Consider the following 18,429-nt stretch of genomic DNA (forward strand, 5'->3'; position numbering starts at 1 on the left):
TGCCAATAGGAAAAAAATTCATGCCTTATCTCTTAGAACATCATCGGGGAGGGAAAGCGGATGAAACCCTTGACTATTTTTGTGAAATGCTGAAAACAAGATCTGATAAATGTGTTTTCTGATGTTCTAACCTAAAGCAGAAGGTGAAATGCATTACTTTAAGTGAGGTACTGTGGGTGTGTGAAATACATTAAAACCCAGAGAAACATCCCACTTTGCAAAAACAAACCTATCAGTGGGCTACCTACCATAGTGGTAACTTCACTGAGGAGCAATGTAAGAGAAGTTGCAGGTAAGCCCTACAGTGATGGTTTAAAGTCTTTTCCATAGGCTGGTGGCTTCATGGCTGCTCTTTCTGAAAAGGACTTGTTTCATGCCCTGCCTTTATGAGGAGCCTACAGCTAAGTAGCACTGTATTGTACTGGTGTACCCTTGTGCACTAGCACAGATACCTCTGCAAGAATTAGGGGGAGCTAAGTTTTTGTCACTAACTTCTATTTTGTGGCTTGCTGAACCAAGAGTCGCACTCCTATTACTCAAATTATTCAAAAGTGGAGCACACAAGGGGCAAGTAAAGCTTGTGTGAATGCAGAATAACTTTAAGTCAGTGAAGTCATTCTGCTGAAACAGTGGTGTAGAAAGAAAAATGGTCCTGCAGGCTGTTAGTCCAAGGACCGTTTTGCTGTGTGTGATGGCCAAAGGCAAGTGGCACCTCAGAATCACAGGTCATTTAGGCTGGAAAAGGCCTTCCAGATCACCAAGTCCAGCCAACCCTTGGCCTGACCTACTCAACCCCACCATTAAACCAGGTCCCTTAGCACCATATCCACACATCTCTTCAATACCTGCAGGGGTGGGGATCCCACCAGCTCCCAGTGCTCACCACCTCTCTGGGAAGAATTTCCTCCTAATGTCCAATCTAAACCTCCAGTTGTGTAGCTGTCTTCTTACCCAGTTGCAACAAAACAGTGAGAATGTCTAGATTTCTTTTTTGATCCATGTGGCATAGCCTCAAGATGATGGTATCTTTTGTGTATCATTTTAACTGTTAGATTGAGAAGTTTCACTCAAATGATGCTGTAGAGCCAGGGCTACTAAAAAGGGTAATCAGGTCAAAGGCAGGCTTAGGTATTTTTGGAGAAGAGGAACAATAATCCTTACTACAGCATGGCCCAAAACAATAAACCCAACTGTCCAAGGGAGAATGTGTGCACTCACAGCTCGTGCCCTCTTGTGCTTCCACTCTGAAGAATTTTGACTTAAATTGATGTTGCTTTTAAAAATAAAGTGCACCCAGTTCAATGTAACTGAAAATTTCTCAAATAAATTCTGAGAGCCTTTGTCATTTAGGGATAATTTGCAGAGATGCCCAAAAAAAAAAAAAAAGGACCCAAAATAGTGTATTTGGACTAGCTGATTTTCTGCTTGGTTGCAACCTGGGGATTTAACCTCTTCCCTCTCAAATTGTTTTCAGAGCTCAAGAAATGAGCCCTGATCTCCCTGTGGCTTTTCCTTTCCTGCTACTTGCTGTGTTTCTTACAGGGGTCTGTCTGGTCGCACTCTGCCCCCAAACGTGGATGGTCCAGAATTCAGAGAGAAATCAGTGCTGTGATCTGAGCAGATACGCCGTGTACCTCTGCTGTTATGCCTAATTAACTTAGGACATTCTAGGCTTTCTCTTGAAGCATCAGTGTTCCTTTCTCCCATGGATGCTGTGAAGTCCCACAGTGAGTCTTGTTGTTAAGACCTAATTTTTCCACAAACTGAGAGATTGAATTTGTGCAGGTGCCAGGCAAAGGGAGCACAAACCTGGAATTCTCCCGGCTCTTCTAATTTAGCTGACTGAGACTTGAAAAATCAATAGGGGAATTATCTTGCTGTCTCTAGGTAGTAACTTAATAACAAACATGGTTAAAAGGGTGACATCAGTTTATTTAGGAAAACTGAGGCTTTTTCTGTGGGTCCACTCCAGCATTCATGTCCTGCAGTGTTGGAACAGTGGAGCTGGGATTGGTTCCTCTGACTGGGGAAACACAGAAGTTGTGCTATCATGGTTTAATTCCAAAACTAACTGAATAACTCTCCAAAATAATGAGTTCCTAACTGTGTTTTCAGATTTGGTTGTGGTAGTTAATTAAGCTGACTCTTTCAGGTTCACTGTCATTAACTAACACTTCAGATCAGACAGGTTCTTCAGGGAATCCAGTGTCATCCACAAACTGATGCAGTTAACAGTAGCTATGTATACAAGCTTTAAGTGCATATATATGACATGATTATATTTATGTGTATACAATACTGCTGTAAACAAAATGCTGTCTAATTTTATTCTTCTGTCTTCCATAAATCTGAAGAATTTATCACTGAAGTTACATTGGCAAGTGCTATAAATATATTACAAAATACATTCTGAAAATTCATTTATTGGCAGTAAGAGAATTTAATACTTAACATTTTAGCACTTCCTAGATAAACTGTGAACATCCTAATTGCTGTTAATGAATGTGGTCTACTTCAGACCATTTTGACTTACTGTTGAATACCACCTTCCTCACCATTACGCTTGTAAAAATCTTGTCACGTAAATACACTTAGCAGACAAAATACAAATACATAAATTTCAGCAAGTATGCACAAGTGACAAATTAGTAGTTCAGTATTTTACAAATGCTTTATCACTTACATGGTTTGTGTATCCCTTCTGTTGCATCCCATGGTTATATTAAATTAATGTACAAATATGAGACTACAGAGCTACATATGTCTTGAGTTAAGCTGAAGTTAAAACTGAGAAATACCCAATTTGATACTTCTAGGTGTATTGTGTAAAGTGAACAAAATGATAAAATTAAAAAAAAAAAAAAAAAACACAGCCAGCCAGACTACCAAATGCACTAAATATGCATTAAATGAAATATTTTGAAATTATTTAATTGGCAGATGAGAAAAATTTATGAGAATGAACAACTGTCTTGAATGAATCAGCTGGCATAAGTTGTTGTCCCATGATGGACATTCAAGATTATATGCTAAGGAAAACCCATGTTGCTTTACTTTGAAAGTGGGAGGTTGACTCTATGAGCACTTCATATTTTAGTTTGTTTTGAGGATTCCAAGCACATAATACTGATAATCTTTTCCTTGGCTAATTGCCTAGCTAGCATGTTACAGTTGAACCTGAAAGCTGCTTTTCAATGAATAACAGCTATTCTTGACACCGTCAACACTCACTTAACAAAATGATCATCTATGAAATTAATCTCTTAACATATTTCTTTTCAACCTACCCCTGATCAACTGTTAACTAGTTAATTAGTAAAATCTCCGCTGGTTCACATAAATGACAACTTAAATGACATAGTGTGACACTTGTGCTCAAAGAACTTAAACTATTTCCTTGTTTTTTGTCTTGACCATTCCATTCCTTCTCAATAACCCACCTTTGCTCAGATCGATGTGCTCTTAAAGGGTTTTTGACTAGGATTGTGGGGAGTTTGCTATTATTTCCCTTTCCTGCTGAAAGACATGAATGAAAAGTTGACACGTGTTCAGTTTGCTTTTGCTAATAGAAAATAGGAACAAATTACCAGGAAATGAAATGGAGTGTTTCAATTTATGCTCTCTAGTCAAGATGTTGCCAAAATTGTATACTACTACAATGCTTTCTAGGAAACCTGATTAGAGACTGTGCTGGTAAGAGTATCTGGCAGAAGCACAGCTGAGCCCATGTGTTTGCATAGCATTTGTTACTATGCACATCGTTATAAATGGACCAAACTTTGCCCTCTTATCTGCATCTACGCCTCTCATAGGAACAGTGAAATAAACTAATTTGTGAACAGTATTTGACCCTTGGAGAACAACACGCATCTGCTTAAGGCCATTTTTCCATAGAAAAACATTTTTCAGCAAAATGATTTAGCATGTGTTTAATTTTAATGATTTGGCTTAAGTGTCTTTTTGAGTGCTTTATCAAGCTACAGCAATCATCAGCTGCTTAATAAATATTGGATTAAAGTCTGTAAAGGGAACTAACATGTGTATCAGAAAAAGAAAAATGAAAGAGCATTGCCAGATACTAAGCTTTTCTCTTTGTAATGTACTACTGTGTGGTATGGGCTGGAGTATATTTCTCACTGATGCTGGAAATTACAACACCGATACTATTTTTGACAATAAAAACAAGTGGAACAGGCACTGTAATTCTGGCAGTTTGCTGGACCTAAACAGCAAAACCTCCACAGAATTTCATGCTGTTAGAGAACTACACAAACAAAACTATTTGCCCCCAAAATGTGTTAAGAGCAGTTGAAATTCAGCAGTGCTTTTGCGTATGTGCTGAAATTAAAAATCTGGTCTTTAAATTAGTAGCCTATAGTTAGGATATTAGTAGAATAAAGGTTTGCTAATATATGGCAATGAATAAGCTGGATTTTTAAAATTATCACAACAAAAGCAGAGAAGATAACAAATAAGTTGTTTAAAGTGTTGTCACGTGTCAATATACTGGTTCATTACAAAATAACTTAAAATGGTTATTTTCCAGTGCACATTTCAAAAACACTCTAGCAGTAAATCTTTTTGTATTGCACTGGCTATAGTAGTGTCATCAATTGCTGCCCATTTGATTTACTTACCCTTAAAATTTTGAACAGACCTGCCCAGCTGGCTTGCTATGCTTAATTTCCATCATCCTGGGCCTCTGTGCTTTTGGGTTGATTTCCTCTTAATATGTAGCAGGACTGAATCTTGGTCTCCACTGCCCGCTTCCTGGGTGTTGAGCTCAGACACCTTCAGTTCCCAGGAGCAGGAGCAACCCTCTCAGATTTTTCGGTGGAATACAGCCTTTCCAAGCTGTTCAGCAGAGTCAGAGCAAACATTCAGATTGGAAAAAAACACCAGGTTTTGATATCTCTCCTTGGTGTAAGTTTTGAGTGATACATAACATAACCCTAATAGCAAATTGCTGACTCCCTATCCACTGAGACATTCAGTGATTTATCAGTTTCATAACCTCAACCACAATTCATGTGATGTACTACAAAGATCCCTGAGCAGTATTCAACAGATTCATTTTTCCTTTCATCCTCATGGCTATCCCACATATTTTTCTTCTTTGTTATATCTAGAAAAAAAATGGTCTTGTGATAAACTGAAGGCAAACAATCTGATGCTTTAAAGTTTAAATAATTACTTGATAAAATTTTCATATAATCTGCATGGCCTGAAATGATTTGTAGTACAAGTATGACTGGACAGTATTTTGAGTGCAGGCTCAGCTCAGACTCCCCTCGCTTTCACAATGTCAGCGTATAATCACATGCAAAGTAGATCTTGACTTTGGGATGACAGGAGAAAAGCTTTTAGCCATGCTTACCTTGATTAAAACCGTATAGCGTAGCCAGAACAGGGGTGCTGTATCCGGTTCTGTCCTGACCTCCCAGAACCAGGAGGGCAAAACAGCCACAAGACTCATTCTGAGAGACCAACATCCCATGTCTTTGGAACAGAAAGGATTTGTAGGCAGCTTAATCTTATAAAGGCCTTTTAACAGTGCATCTGTTCTAAAGGCACTCAACAAAAGGTATCTGGTTTCCAGAGCTGCTGTTTGAATGTGGACCTGATTTGAGAAACATGAGCTTCAACCCACCTTTTGACTCATGTCAAGTACAGCTGATGTATTGGATCTATCTAAAGGCGTAGTTACCAAAAGTTTTGGTTTCATGATGGCACTATTTACGATTACCAGCAAACTAGTAGTAGTTTTACATCTGAGTGCTGGATCTACTTTGTCGGCTTGAACTTCTCAGTCCAGAAAATACATAATGAAACTGTTGCTTCAGTCTATAGAAACTGGATGACAAAGATAGCTTCTTCTTTCACTTCTTTTCCCTTAGAAAACACAAACAAAACAAACAAACCAGGAGTTGAAGACAGGGCAATACTTAGTCCCTTACTGACATGAACTGTGTTATTTACATTTGTATTCTTTAGTTCATGTAACTGGTTACTCTGGGTCACAGGGACACATTTATATGCATACGTGCACTGTGATTTCTCCTCCAACAGTGAGATGTTTAAGTAAAATGACTTAATTGAAAGAATAGCTCGAACATCCAATAGAAAGGTTTTCAAGTATTTTGCTTTATTTTGCTCTTCTGAACATCAAGACAAACATCCAACATTTTGGTATTTGCATTACAATTTGCTCACACAAATTGGTAGAGCTACAACAGAATATTAAATTAGCAACATTTTAGTCCTGACAGTTATGTTATGTAAAATTTGTAAGTGCTATGTTTGATATTAAATTTCAATAAGTAATATTAGTTTAACAAGTAGAGCTATGTTACTGTCTAAAAATACTGCCATACTAGGTCTATTCACATGGGTTCTGAATAACGACCAGGAGATACTCCTTATCTGCAAAAAGATATAAAAATACTTAGTTAAAATATTTTATCTTCTTTCCTGATAAATATCCCATATTAACCTATTCCTCTCCAACTTTGTGTATAAAACATATGACATAAAATATAAGACATTCTTATTAAAAAAGTACTTTAATAAAAGTTTTCAGATTGAAAAACTGTCATAAATGTTAACTATACCATTTAAAAATTATTTTAGTAAGCAATATATTTGCCTTCAAGAGGCTGTGAAGATATTTGAACAAGATGAAAAAAGTCATAAGATAAGCACCTGGAAGCTAGCACTTGTTATAACAAACTTTTGACATCTGCAGCCTCTTCTGCAGGTGCACGGATCTTCTTTCAGTTCACTAACTAGTTTATTCAAAATTGAGAACCCCATTTAGAGATGAAAAAAACAGAAAAGATTTGAATAGACCTTTACTATGAATAAATTCTAAGCATGACAATCTTTGCCTACTAATTCTAAAAGCTTAGGGAGGTTTTAGAAGGAATTCAGTTGGATAGCTATTTAATATTGATTTTAATGAAACATTTCTTAAAAGTATCCAGGGAATTTGATAGGTTTATATCTGCTTTGGAAAGTCAAGAAGACTACCTCTTGACTTGTTCTGTTGCCTCCAATATTGAGTACTATAAACCCTGTACATTAAAATGTTAATGTATCTGTTTTCATGGTGAATATAGAGTTTTCCACATACACGTTTTAAAAATGCATTTTCTACAGTAGCCTTATTCATGAACAGTTAGAAGAAACTTACAAGGACTTTATGATTCTATCATTTTTAATAGAAATACTACCTGGAGCTACCATGACTTCGTGTTTCTTTGATCTGATCCTGAGAAAGGTTAGATCATTCTGAGGATCAATATCTCTCACTGTGCTCCTTGCTTTAGTGGTGAGCTGACAAAGAAGACCTGCATACTGGACTGTTGTGGAGTTATCAAGAGTTGTCCTTATTGGAATTCCTGAAAACAAATAGTTTTCTAACTCAGTCATTCAGTTAATTTGCATATTCATATACCGCAGATCATAACAGAAATAAAACAAATATATATATATATAAATATATTTGGGTTTGTTTGCAGTGGAAAGGAGTTGCTGATTTCAAGTGTCTACGTGTCTTTTAAAGGATAACATTAATCAGTGACAATTAAACATTGAGTTGCCTTATGAAACTGTTGAAAGAGCCTAATTGCCGTTTAAGGGTCTTAAATGTCTAACAAATTCTGTTCTTTAGTACTTAACCAGTTTTGGTGCTTCATCAGTTTAAAAGTTGTCACTGGGATTGGATCTTGGCTGCAAGATTCGAAGCCATACTTTAGCTGCAGCACTTGGCACGTGCAGTGATAGAAATTACACGTTCCCAGTGAAATACCAAGAGCAATCAAAGGGCAGAAATGGCATGTTTGCATTTGGCAAGCAAAACCACTCTTAGAACGGTCCCTTACAATTACATGCAAAATATTGACAATTCAGAGTACAGAGTGTATTGATCCAACTATTAAAAATGTGATCACCTAAGATTAATTGTTGATTTAATGAATCATTATCAATAATTGTCAAAATCATGTTTTTTTAATGTTAATAGGCTACCAGGTGAAACTGTGACCCCTGTGTTTATCTTGCGAGTATGAACCTATCTGGCTTTTAAAAGTTTGTTTCACTAATAAAAATAAATAATTATTCAACCTACTAACAAAGACAATAGATTAGAAGCTGGCAAGGCAATTTTCTCTTTGCATACATTTGCAATGCGTCTTCCAGATGGACAGGATAGGAATACAAAAATAGATTAATATGAGTCAAGTTTGATTTATAAAAGAATTAGTATGCAAAGATCGTGAATGCTAGGTGAGAAATTAGAGGCAAATGCATAAAATAAACAACAGAACCTCCTCAGATACTACACTATTCCATAGTTTTCCTAGCACAGTATTATTTGAATCACTTGATATCGGTGTTGTCATGAGAAATAATTGTGTGTTGGTATGATGTGTAGTAAAGTGCAAGAGGATGACCCAGTACATACTTTGTGTCTAATGTTTATTACAGAGATTGAGGTTTTACCAGAAACAAGCAGGTGTTCCCAAGTACTGCATTAGCATGAGCATATCTGTATAGTCAGGGCATTAAATAGTAAGTCACTTAAAAGCAGCAATGAATGTGTCAGGTTTATATGACCTCGTATCTAAATGATCACTTCAAAAAATACAGCACTTTTAATGGAAGTGGTAAATGTTAAGTGATCCTCCAAGGTCTAATAATAACCTGAAAATGAGTTGACAGTAGTGACATCCTTAGATTAGAGCTAGTCTATGTTTACTTTAGGAAAAATTCTCTTTGCTTTTGGCCCCAAAATTAGAGGAAGGCAAATAAATCCCTCATTAGAAATGCTGTGGTGTGTTCCTTCACAAATGTGAAGGATAGCAACAGTTTGAGGTTTCCAAAATGAACATTGTATATGTGGCATGGTGTTTCAATGAAAAACTCAACACGGAGCATTGAGGTAAATGGCAGGCTGTTTGCATCAGGAATCTTTCATTTGCTGTTTCACCTGAATACTACTTCACCTAAGTATCACCTACAGTATTAAAAAGTCTTAGTAAAAGATATTTATTTACAATGTTTTATCTTGTAGGGAACCTGAACAATTTGAGAAACTTCACCGTTGTGCCGTTGGTTAAAATAACTTTACTGTGATTCATTCAAGTTATACACTTGTTTTAAATATGTCAGCATTGAGATAAATTGAACTGTTTTTTGTATAGGAAGATTTGAAAGAATTAGATGGAACAGTCCCACGTGGTCTGCAGGTTTATGAGGATGAGAAAGTTTGAACAGCACATGGAGGGACTTTATACCTTGTCTTGAATAGTCTAATGTACAAAAAAAGCAGAACTGGAATGTGGAATGTTCTTCCTCCATTATAAATAGAAGCTGTGATGGAAGGAATGTGTAACAGCCTTTGAAGAAGAATGCTGCTGTAGAGCTGTGCAGGGTGCTCACCATCTGAGCATCCCTCAGTAGCACAGAGCTACCACAGGTAAAGATGAACTGCGGTAGTACACCGAAGAGGTTTTAAGAAATTCAATGTAAGAAAAGGGTTATTTTTCTAATGGGTTTTGTCATTGGTTTTGCCTTCAGAAATGTATCAGCCTGCAAACTCAGCAAGGATCATCTGTGTAATCTAAGTGGGTGGCTTTGTTCACTTTGAGTTTGCAGCTACCTCTAAGTGCCCATTGGATCAAGTCACTTTCTGTTTATTTAAACAGAATACAGAAACAGCTGAAACAACACCTTTTCTGAAACCAGCCTGTTTCAGTTTAGTAAACAGCTGTATCTAGAAATGAGCACAAAGCATCCTTTCCGTTACTGTTTGCCAGGCTATGCACTTCTTGACCTGCATCTAAACTGCTGCTAGGGCAGTAGAGTTTGGGGGCATTGCAGAAGTGAAGGAAGCGAACCAAATTTTAGGGAAGGTAATTGAGTGAGTTGTCTTATTCGTAAAGGAATTATTAAAATAAAGACTAACCTGAGAAGCTTAGCTTCTGAAAACTGATAAAACTGATTTCTGCGACCAGTTCTGCTTTTGGCTTGCAGTTTTCTGTATCGTGGACAAAGTTTGCCTGACATGAAACTTGCTCACCCTACTATGACGACACACCATGACATGATTTTAAAGAACTTCTGAATATTTAGTAGGGCCAAGGCACAGCTCCTAGCGGTGGAATACCAACTTTGCTTGGCAGACACCAAATTATGGACTGAAAAATGGCCACAAGAGCAGCATGTTCTTCCTGTAACCTACCAAGAGATGTTCAAGACACAATTTAACATGTGTCTTTAACATCTTTAAGATGTTCAATTACAATTTAGTTAAACAGGGATGAATAATAATACAAAAGAGCTTAAATTAAATGAAGGTTATGATGCTTCCACTCATTCCATCAGAGGAGACTTATGTCAGAGGTCTTGACATTTCTTTCCGTTAACTCGAATCCCAACCTGTGTTGCACGGGGGCTTCGAGGCATGGCCACAAACCACCTTTTCATGCCTTGTGGTGAAACACTTGCTCTTGAAAACAGCGTTTTCACAAAACGTTGCAAGTAGACTGCTTCAACGCCTCACAACCTACGCAATGTTTTACTTAGAGGACACTTCTCGCCCCTCCAGGGCTGCCTACTCGGAGAAAAGTCGGTGGTGTGTTACCTTCCGCGTTGATGATCATGGTCGCAAAGACCCCTTTGTGGGCTTGGATCCTCTTTAGGGTTTCGTCCACTTCAGCCTACGAGCAGAGAGGACACTTCAGCACTCCCGCGGCCCCCCTGCCCCTCGCCCACCGCCCCGCTCCCGGCCCGCCCCGTCCCCCTCAGGGCCGCGGGCGGCGCCATTACCATGGCCGGGCCGTTGCTAGGGAGCGGCGGAAGTGACGGCGGCGCCGGCCCGGGCCCAGGGCCCGGCCTGGACACCCGAGGGGAGGCCCCGCGGCTGTGGGGTGCCGGGAGCCGAGCTGGGGATGGAGCAGCACAGGCAGCGTTGCGCTGCTTGCCTTTTGGTTCTTTATTTTGGCATTGAAGCTGGCGCCAGCTAAATCCCAAAGATACCAGTTCGGCTGCTGTCAGCACAGACAAGCATTGTATCCCTCGTGTTGAGTGCTCCTTTATCACCTCTCTGCGTCCCCAAAAAGTGTCACTGCAGAGCGTGCTTGGCATTGGCACCGCTGGAAGTTTCCCTGTCCCATCCCACCATGCTGTGACATCCCCACAAAGACAGGCACCGCGCTTTGGTACAGGGTGTCCTGTGCTGCTGGGACTCGCTGCGTCCTTCAGATCACTGTGGGTTGCTTTTTTAACCCAGCTGTGTACTGAATTACCCCCATATCGCAATGCTCTCTTCCCAAAGCAATTGGGGATCAGCAGCACTTTTCTTCTTTTCCATGCCCCAGTAAATAACACTAATGTGTTCAAAAGACTGCATAGTGTCCAACAAGGGGAGTACTTACTGCATCTTTTATTGCTCTCCACAGGTACCTTAAAGGAGGCTGTAGTGAGGTGGGGGTTGGTCTGTTCTTCCACGTGCCTGGTGACAGAACGAGGGGGAATGGGCTTAAGTTGCGCCAGGGGAGTTTTAGGTTGGATCTTAGGAAGAACTTCTTCACTGAAAGGGTTGTTAGACATTGGAACAGGCTGCCCAGGGAAGTGGTGGAGTCACCATCCCTGGAAGTCTTTAAAAGACGTTTAGATGTAGAGCTTAGGGAAATGGTTTAGTGGGGACTGTTAGCGTTAGGTCAGAGGTTGGACTCCATGATCTTGAGGTCTCTTCCAACCTAGAAATTCTGTGTGTGTGTGTGAATATGAAGCTTCCAGAGTTGTTCTTACTGAAATGGCTTTTTGCTGCTTTACCATAAAGAGTTAACGTATTTACAAAAATTTGGTGTCAAGGGGAGGCACCTTCTCTTCCCCCCCACCTTTTTTTTTTTTTTTTCATGTTAAATGGAGAGGTCCTAAGAACAAACGAACAGGCTACTCATCTGCAACTTTAAAGGACCCAGTTGCATTTGAAACTTGCAACAGTATCAGCACATAATTTAATGCAGTTTATGGCCCTACCTTGGAAAGAAAGTAACTTCAGGCTGTGGGATCGCTCTATCTGTTGCAACAACATTACTCTAGGAGTTTATTAAGTTCAGACTGGCAGGGGCTTGCATAAATCAGAAATGTAGTCAGCGTGCCTTCAGATAAGCATTAAACTGAATCTAGAATCTGATTTATGAAGGAGGGGGAAAATGATCAGAACCATCAGTGTGTTTGTTTCAGAAGCTAACTCCTGTGGGAGTTAGCCCAACATCCTATGACATACTGTGTAAAGCAGTTAAAAACACTGTGCCTGTGGTACTGGTCCTTCTGAGTGACCCTGTATCAGCTGCGTGAGTCACAGCTCACCTGCGAGCAATGGAGCCAGCAGTGCAATTTGCCTCAATACACCTGTGCGGTTTTGCTACAGTAAGGAGTATGGTGTTTTGCATTTATTGGAATTGAGATATCCTTACAGATACTTTTTCATTTCTTTTTTTAAAAGACAATTGGAAGCACTGGTGCATGATTATTGAATCTGACTGGAACATCTGCTGGGCAATTTTGTTTTAGTACCATCAATAGATGTTCTTAAATGAAAACTTATAGATTGTAAAATGTGAACCTGATCCTGCTGTCAGTGTTAGTCACGGGACAGGTCCTTGCTATTATCAGTCCAACTAAGGTCAGCTCACTGTAGGAGAGAGTGCTGGAAGGGGTAGTGGTGATTCTATCCCCAGTAACCGGGCTGGCAGTACCAGGAATATGGAAAAATGAAACAGAAAGGAAGTTATCCACTTACTCTGCTACCCCATTGATATATAGTTTTCAAGGTTTCTTTCAAGAATGCCATTTTCCTTCAGGGATGCAAGATGCCTATTTGTCTTTTTAAAACCAATAAAATTACCAGCTCTGCTTTGCAAAAAATACTGAACTGAAGCCAAAATGGCAGCTAGCGTGATACAGGATTACTCTGGGAAGCATTGTTTATGCTCAGCATTAAAGATTGAAATGTGCAGACTCTTACAGACAGTCAGATAGGGTTTGTCTCAGATTTAGACTTGTAACAATAAATGAAAGGATTTCCTTGATGACTTGAAATTTAACTGAGAATTCAGATTCCTAGCAACGTTATTCTTTTGGTACACAGTAGCAAACACCGTATTAAGAACAGGGTGTTACTGCTTGAGAATCAGGAACTCTTCATAATCTGGGACTGAAATCTTGGAAATGCTTACTGGTGTAAGTTTTAAGTATTTGTTAGTAGCAAGTGAGTAGCTTCTAAATTTCAGGTGCTTGAATTTAGAGTGTGGTGTTTGAACCCTTTAAAGTTCTTCTTAAATTTATTCTAAAATTTCTGTATTTTCAGTTAATTTTGAGGAAAATAATCAACTGAAAGATGAAAAATACTTAAAGCTATTCCCATGTGTTTTTCTTTTTCAGGCTGTGGCAGAGGATGCAACTCCCCACATTGAAACTAGGAAGAAGACTTTGCTGGTAAGCACACAGGAATTTAATTTCTTTTATACTTCTTGTACCTGGAGACCCAGAAAGAGAGAGAGAGGAGGTTAAGGTTGAAATCAGTATTGAATCAATTTATAATCGTACAGTAATTGGATAAAAAAGCAGAGTGCTCTGGTAAAACAGGTGCTTATACATAAAATGAATATTCTATAATAATTATTGGTACATACAGGTGGAGTCATTCAGAGTTTTGTTTAAAAAAAAAAATCAGCCTTGTATGCCACTGTATTTCAGTTTTCAGGGTTATTGCTTAAATTGTTTGTAGTGCAACATTTATATCAAAACAAGTCCCATGGATAGAAATACATCAGAATTAAAGAAAATCACTTTTCTTGACTCGAAGTCGTAAGCACTTCTTTCATCATTTTTGAAGGCTTAAGTACATCTTCCCCATCTCCCAGGGAACTGCTATTGAAAAGATCAACTCCCCTTTTCTCCAAAGCCCCTGTATGTACCAACATCGTGCCTATGTGGCCCTTTGTTAAAGTAAGCCCAGCTGAGGAGATCCGGTGTGAGTCAGAGGTGGTGATGCCAGGCCTGCATTCCTTCCCAGCTTCCTCTGTGCGGTGGTTGGATACAGACTGTTTGCAGTAAATGTGGGAGCATGAAGTGGTTGGTGGATTCTTCCACGGGGGAGTGATATGTGAATAGACGAGATGCAGACAGCCTCTCACCGTGACATTTTTTCCTTTGGATAAGTCAGATGCTAAAATAAGATTGAAAAAAATTGTATTTTAAGCTAGCAAATTTTAACTTCCACTGGTACTGGATGCAAATCACACACAGTCGGTTAATTATTGCATAATGACTCAGGAGATGACTATTTCTCTTACTTGATTATTTGGTCCTAGCTTTAACCTGACACTGAAACTGCTATAGGATCTGCAGTCCTGCATTGTGAATGCTTTTGGCAGGCTAAGATATTAAAAGCAAACAAACAAAAATACAGTTTCAGTCTGGATGGTAGATGGAACATACAGAAGAAACCATTTTGGGGGAAATTATTATGTATTTTGTCCTTTAATAATTCTGCAGGGAGCAATCAGGTATTGTCAGCAGCTCCTTCTGTGTGTGAAATAAAACAAAACACACAATGTATGTTACTCAATTAAAAACTTGATCCATTTCTCTGTTTGCATTTTTTTTTAAGAGACTTCCTTAAAAGATGTGAATTAAGGTAAACATAGTAAAGCTAGTCATTCTTGCAGTGCCATAATCAAAACTGTAGCAAAGTTCTTGCCTTTCTCCACATGAAAAAGGCCTCGAAGGAAGCATTTGACCTAGAGTGGATGAGATAAAGATCTTTCCCAATCTCACTGTCTGTTAATAAAGTTTTGTTTTAATCTTCTGTTACCTCCATGAATCCAAATACTATAAACTGGGAAAGTATTTAAGAAAAATTGTATGCCATGTAGGCATGCATGAAACAATTTTTAAAAGTTATTCTGTAAATAAATGATAGAATGGAAATTCATTCAAAATAGTTTGCGTAAAGATTCCTTTCACAACTTTTGAACAGTTTCCCATGCTTTTTCCCTTCTGTGTGAGGAATTTCTAGCTTATATCCTCTAGATGGTGCTAAAACTACAGCATATTGAAGCGAAGTCAATGGCAGGTTTTGAAGAAACTGTTTTGCTTGTTAAAAGGCCAACTCACTTAAGTCATGTAACGTTCAAAAGGATTAATGACTTCAGCTAGGCTTACAGGTTTATTCAAGGTAGAATCAACGTAGGTTGATTGTTTATCCTCAGCTGGGTAAGAACAGAACAGGTATTTTATAGGTATAGGAGACTTGCAGGAACTGTTCCATGGTCAAATTATCCCCTCATCTCCTGAAATGTCTGTAAAGCACCTCCTTAGTGCATCCGTACCTCGAGTGCTGCTGATGAGGGCAGAGGTGACCAAGTGTAGCCCGTGGTGCTGATTAAGTGACAGCAATAAGCCTCTTAAGACTTCCAGCAGATGTTGCTGCTTTTGTATGCTAATGGAAACTTTACGAACCATTTTCTCTTCCTTCTGAGAGCAGATGTAAGTACATGAAAATCGCTTCCTTATATCAAGAGCAAATTGATAATAACCTTGGTTCAATTGTAAGGCAGAAGCTGTAGAGGCACTTTATTTGATAATTGCAGAAAGCTTATGCACAGCTTCATCAAAATTAATATTTGATATTCTGCCAACTTTCCTTGTACTGAAGCAGTCGAGCAAAATCTGTGCTGTGAGCACATTGCTACCTGGGTCTTTAAGCCTTCCACATAGAGGGTTTCACACTGGGATGTGCGCCTGCTCTATCAAGTCCCCTTTCTCACCTCTGTTCTTAAAGTAGCCGCTGCCACCCCTCTCCACCCTGCTTATTTCAGGGTGTCAAGGTCACAACTGTTGCCTTAGCTTAGCAGAGGGGCTCCTGAGCATGGGAGCTTTTGGTGACCTAATGTGATGCTCTGTGTGGTGTCCTGTGAATATATAATAAAAGAATTGTATGTCACAAAGGAGGATGTTGTGCAATACGCTGGTGTTCCACAGTCCTGCCTTGGTAGGAGATACCCACTGAAGGGGCAGTAAGAGTTTAGAGAATGACCCTGAATGGCTGAATCACACTGAGGTTAATACTGTTAGCACAGGGAAGGCTGTGTTTGTGATTAACTTGTATGGAAACACTGGGCTCAGGAGTGTGAAAACACAGGAGCATCATTTGGGAGGGGACCAACTCTATGGTCTCTGTTACAACAGAGCCTTAAATAGATGTAGACCATGCCCTTTGTAAGATTAAGAAAGAACTTGATTATCTTTGCAAGACATCTGTCTGAAAAGGTATATTTGGACAGCAAAGGAAAGGCCTGAGCCATGGGACCATATTGTAAAACTTAATTTCACTTGGGTGATTGCATCCTTCCTGATATAAGTTGACATCTTGCATGTTAGATTCTTAGTGAGGCTGGAAAAAAATGGTCAGTGTTTTCCAAATAAATAACTTAAGTGATTTTGTGTTTTTATTTTACGAGATAGAATACTGGCAGCCTCCTCGCTTGACACTATTAAAGCGCCTGTAACGTTCTTGATAGGAAAGAGAGTTTACTTGCTGGCCAGACTTCATTTTGGGTTGCAGCAGTCTGTCTGCAGTTCAGCTATATTTTCTCTTAGATGTTGCAATAGTGTTTCTGGGCTGACTAGTGACAGCAGCTACAACTCAGTGTATATGCCTCCTTTCTTAAACATCTACGTAGCATGATTTGTCCTCTTTAAAGGACAGCTGTCCTTCATTCCAGGAGGTAAGTGAGTGACCATAAGATCTGTAAAGTCTGCATATCTATTTTTTATGTTGCTGATGCACTCTGGTTTGACAGTTGTGTACAGTAAGAACACGAGTTTCTGAGAGCCGTTCTGGGTACTAAGTGTACACATGCACATTCAAAAGTTAAACAAAGAAAACCAGAAAATAGGTGGTTCCCTGCCCACCACCAGTTAAAGGTTAAATGCCTCTCTTTAGTACCTTTTATGTCTGCAGCGCAGTGGCTAACCCTGGGTCGCAGCAGTCTGTGGGTGTTAGTAGAAGAAGGGGTTGGGGCCTTTCAGCAAGGACAGCCTTCTTCATGCTCTATGGTGTTGAGGTGTGAGATCCAGCATTCAGCTGTCCTAGCTGCTTGTAATTGCCATCCTGGGAGTGGGAATGGCTACTGCTGGACTCCAGGCAAGTTGTCTTTATACATAATCATCAAAACGAGCACAGGAATATAACTGTCAATGGAGACGAAACTAGTAGAAAGTTGGGGTAAAATTTATTTACCTATATTGACATTTTTTGTACAAGAAATATTTTGGACAAGAAATACATTTCCCATTACTTGAGTGTTCTGGGTGTCTTTTATCGAAGTCCCATTAAAACTACAGTCCTTGAATGCATCCTGTAGTTGGAAGCTGTATGCTCATATTTATTATTTCTTCATCTCAGTTTGTCAAGAAGTAGGAATTCCAAAATAACACATGAAGTCAGTGTTTTAAACTTTACAAATGTGAAAACACCTCAGCAGGCATACACACATAATTAGATATCATGAGATTTCTCCATCACCAATGATACCAGCTCATTTACTAGAGAAAGACTGCTTGAAGCAATGCTATTATTATTTTTTCCTAAAGGCTGTTTTAAACATAAAGTTTGCAAAATCAGTTGTTAGGAGTTATTGTGTTGCTCACAGACCAATGATGAGGAAATTATTTACAACTGAGTATGAGGAACCAGACATATCAGAACTAATGCAGCTGGAGCCTTGTTCTTTTGGTATTGGAGGTAGGTTTTGTATTGTTTTTAACCTTCCCTTGATAAGGAAGGAATCTCAGGATTGTATATCAGTGTCCAAAAGCAGAAATAAGTTTAGTAGTAAAATAAAAGGTTTTTAGAGGTGATCTGTGACCACTGTAAGACTTCTTGGAAGGGTAAGGCTTTACACTAGATTGAGTTGTTTTATAACCCACAATTGTATCCTCACCAGTCACATTCTTCCTGCATATATCACTCTAACTTTGTGAACCTTTAAATGCTTTGGTCACCTTCTTTATCTCCATTACCAGCAAAATGCATTATTCAGCCCAGTCCTTGTATAGCCAGTCAGCTTAGCAAAACCCCAACAGAACACTAGTGCTAAATGTACAGTGGAGTGGCGTCAAAGCAGCATCCTGTGACGAACTTCTCGAGCGCTCTTGGAACTGGCAAGCTGTCAACTAAATTTAAATATATGACTTTGACATCATTCGAGTGAAACCAGAAGCTGCAGTGAAATACTGTACGCTGTCTTTCATGTGGTGGCAATGTTTCTACGAGGCTGTACATGCAAATTAAAAAATAGCCATTGGCACATTGTTTCCAAGTAACCAACATATAAACAGGGGTAGGTGCTC

At 39.1% G+C, this 18,429-nt stretch overlaps 2 protein-coding genes across 4 annotated transcripts in view; one reads left to right on the plus strand and one right to left on the minus strand.

Annotated features, from left to right (window-relative positions):
* Window positions 1–18,429, plus strand: part of LOC311443242 (uncharacterized protein) — a 409,687-nt gene that overhangs the window by 15,242 nt on the left and 376,016 nt on the right. For 2 of the 3 annotated variants that reach the window (XR_014697142.1, XM_084533287.1), the window contains exon 2: window positions 13,453–13,506. Coding sequence is in view for 1 of the 3 variants with exons in the window: in XM_084533289.1 (XP_084389415.1) it covers window positions 12,388–12,438; window positions 13,453–13,506 (105 nt within the window). In the remaining 2 variants the exon portion in view is untranslated. Of the gene's footprint in view, window positions 1–12,347; window positions 12,439–13,452; window positions 13,507–18,429 lie in introns of those variants that run through there. The other variant, XM_084533289.1, reaches the window with a different exon arrangement.
* Window positions 6,123–10,955, minus strand: DYNLRB2 (dynein light chain roadblock-type 2). Its single transcript, XM_084533356.1, has 4 exons — window positions 10,831–10,955; window positions 10,646–10,721; window positions 7,233–7,400; window positions 6,123–6,423 (listed from the first exon to the last, which is right to left on the minus strand). Exons 1-4 carry the CDS (start codon window positions 10,831–10,833, stop codon window positions 6,380–6,382), a joined length of 291 nt encoding a protein of 96 aa, XP_084389482.1. The 5' UTR covers window positions 10,834–10,955; the 3' UTR covers window positions 6,123–6,379.

Source organism: Aythya ferina (assembly GCF_964211825.1).
Source record: "Aythya ferina genome assembly, chromosome: 12".
Lineage (NCBI taxonomy): Eukaryota > Metazoa > Chordata > Aves > Anseriformes > Anatidae > Aythya > Aythya ferina.

Excerpts from the sequence above, each read along its gene's own strand:
- DYNLRB2 (XM_084533356.1), bottom strand. Across the intron at positions 7,401-10,645 it reads CATGATCATCAACGCGGAAG|GAATTCCAATAAGGACAACT; the intron begins GTAACACACCAC and ends ATTTGTTTTCAG. Across the intron at positions 6,424-7,232 it reads CGAAGTCATGGTAGCTCCAG|ATAAGGAGTATCTCCTGGTC; the intron begins GTAGTATTTCTA and ends ATCTTTTTGCAG.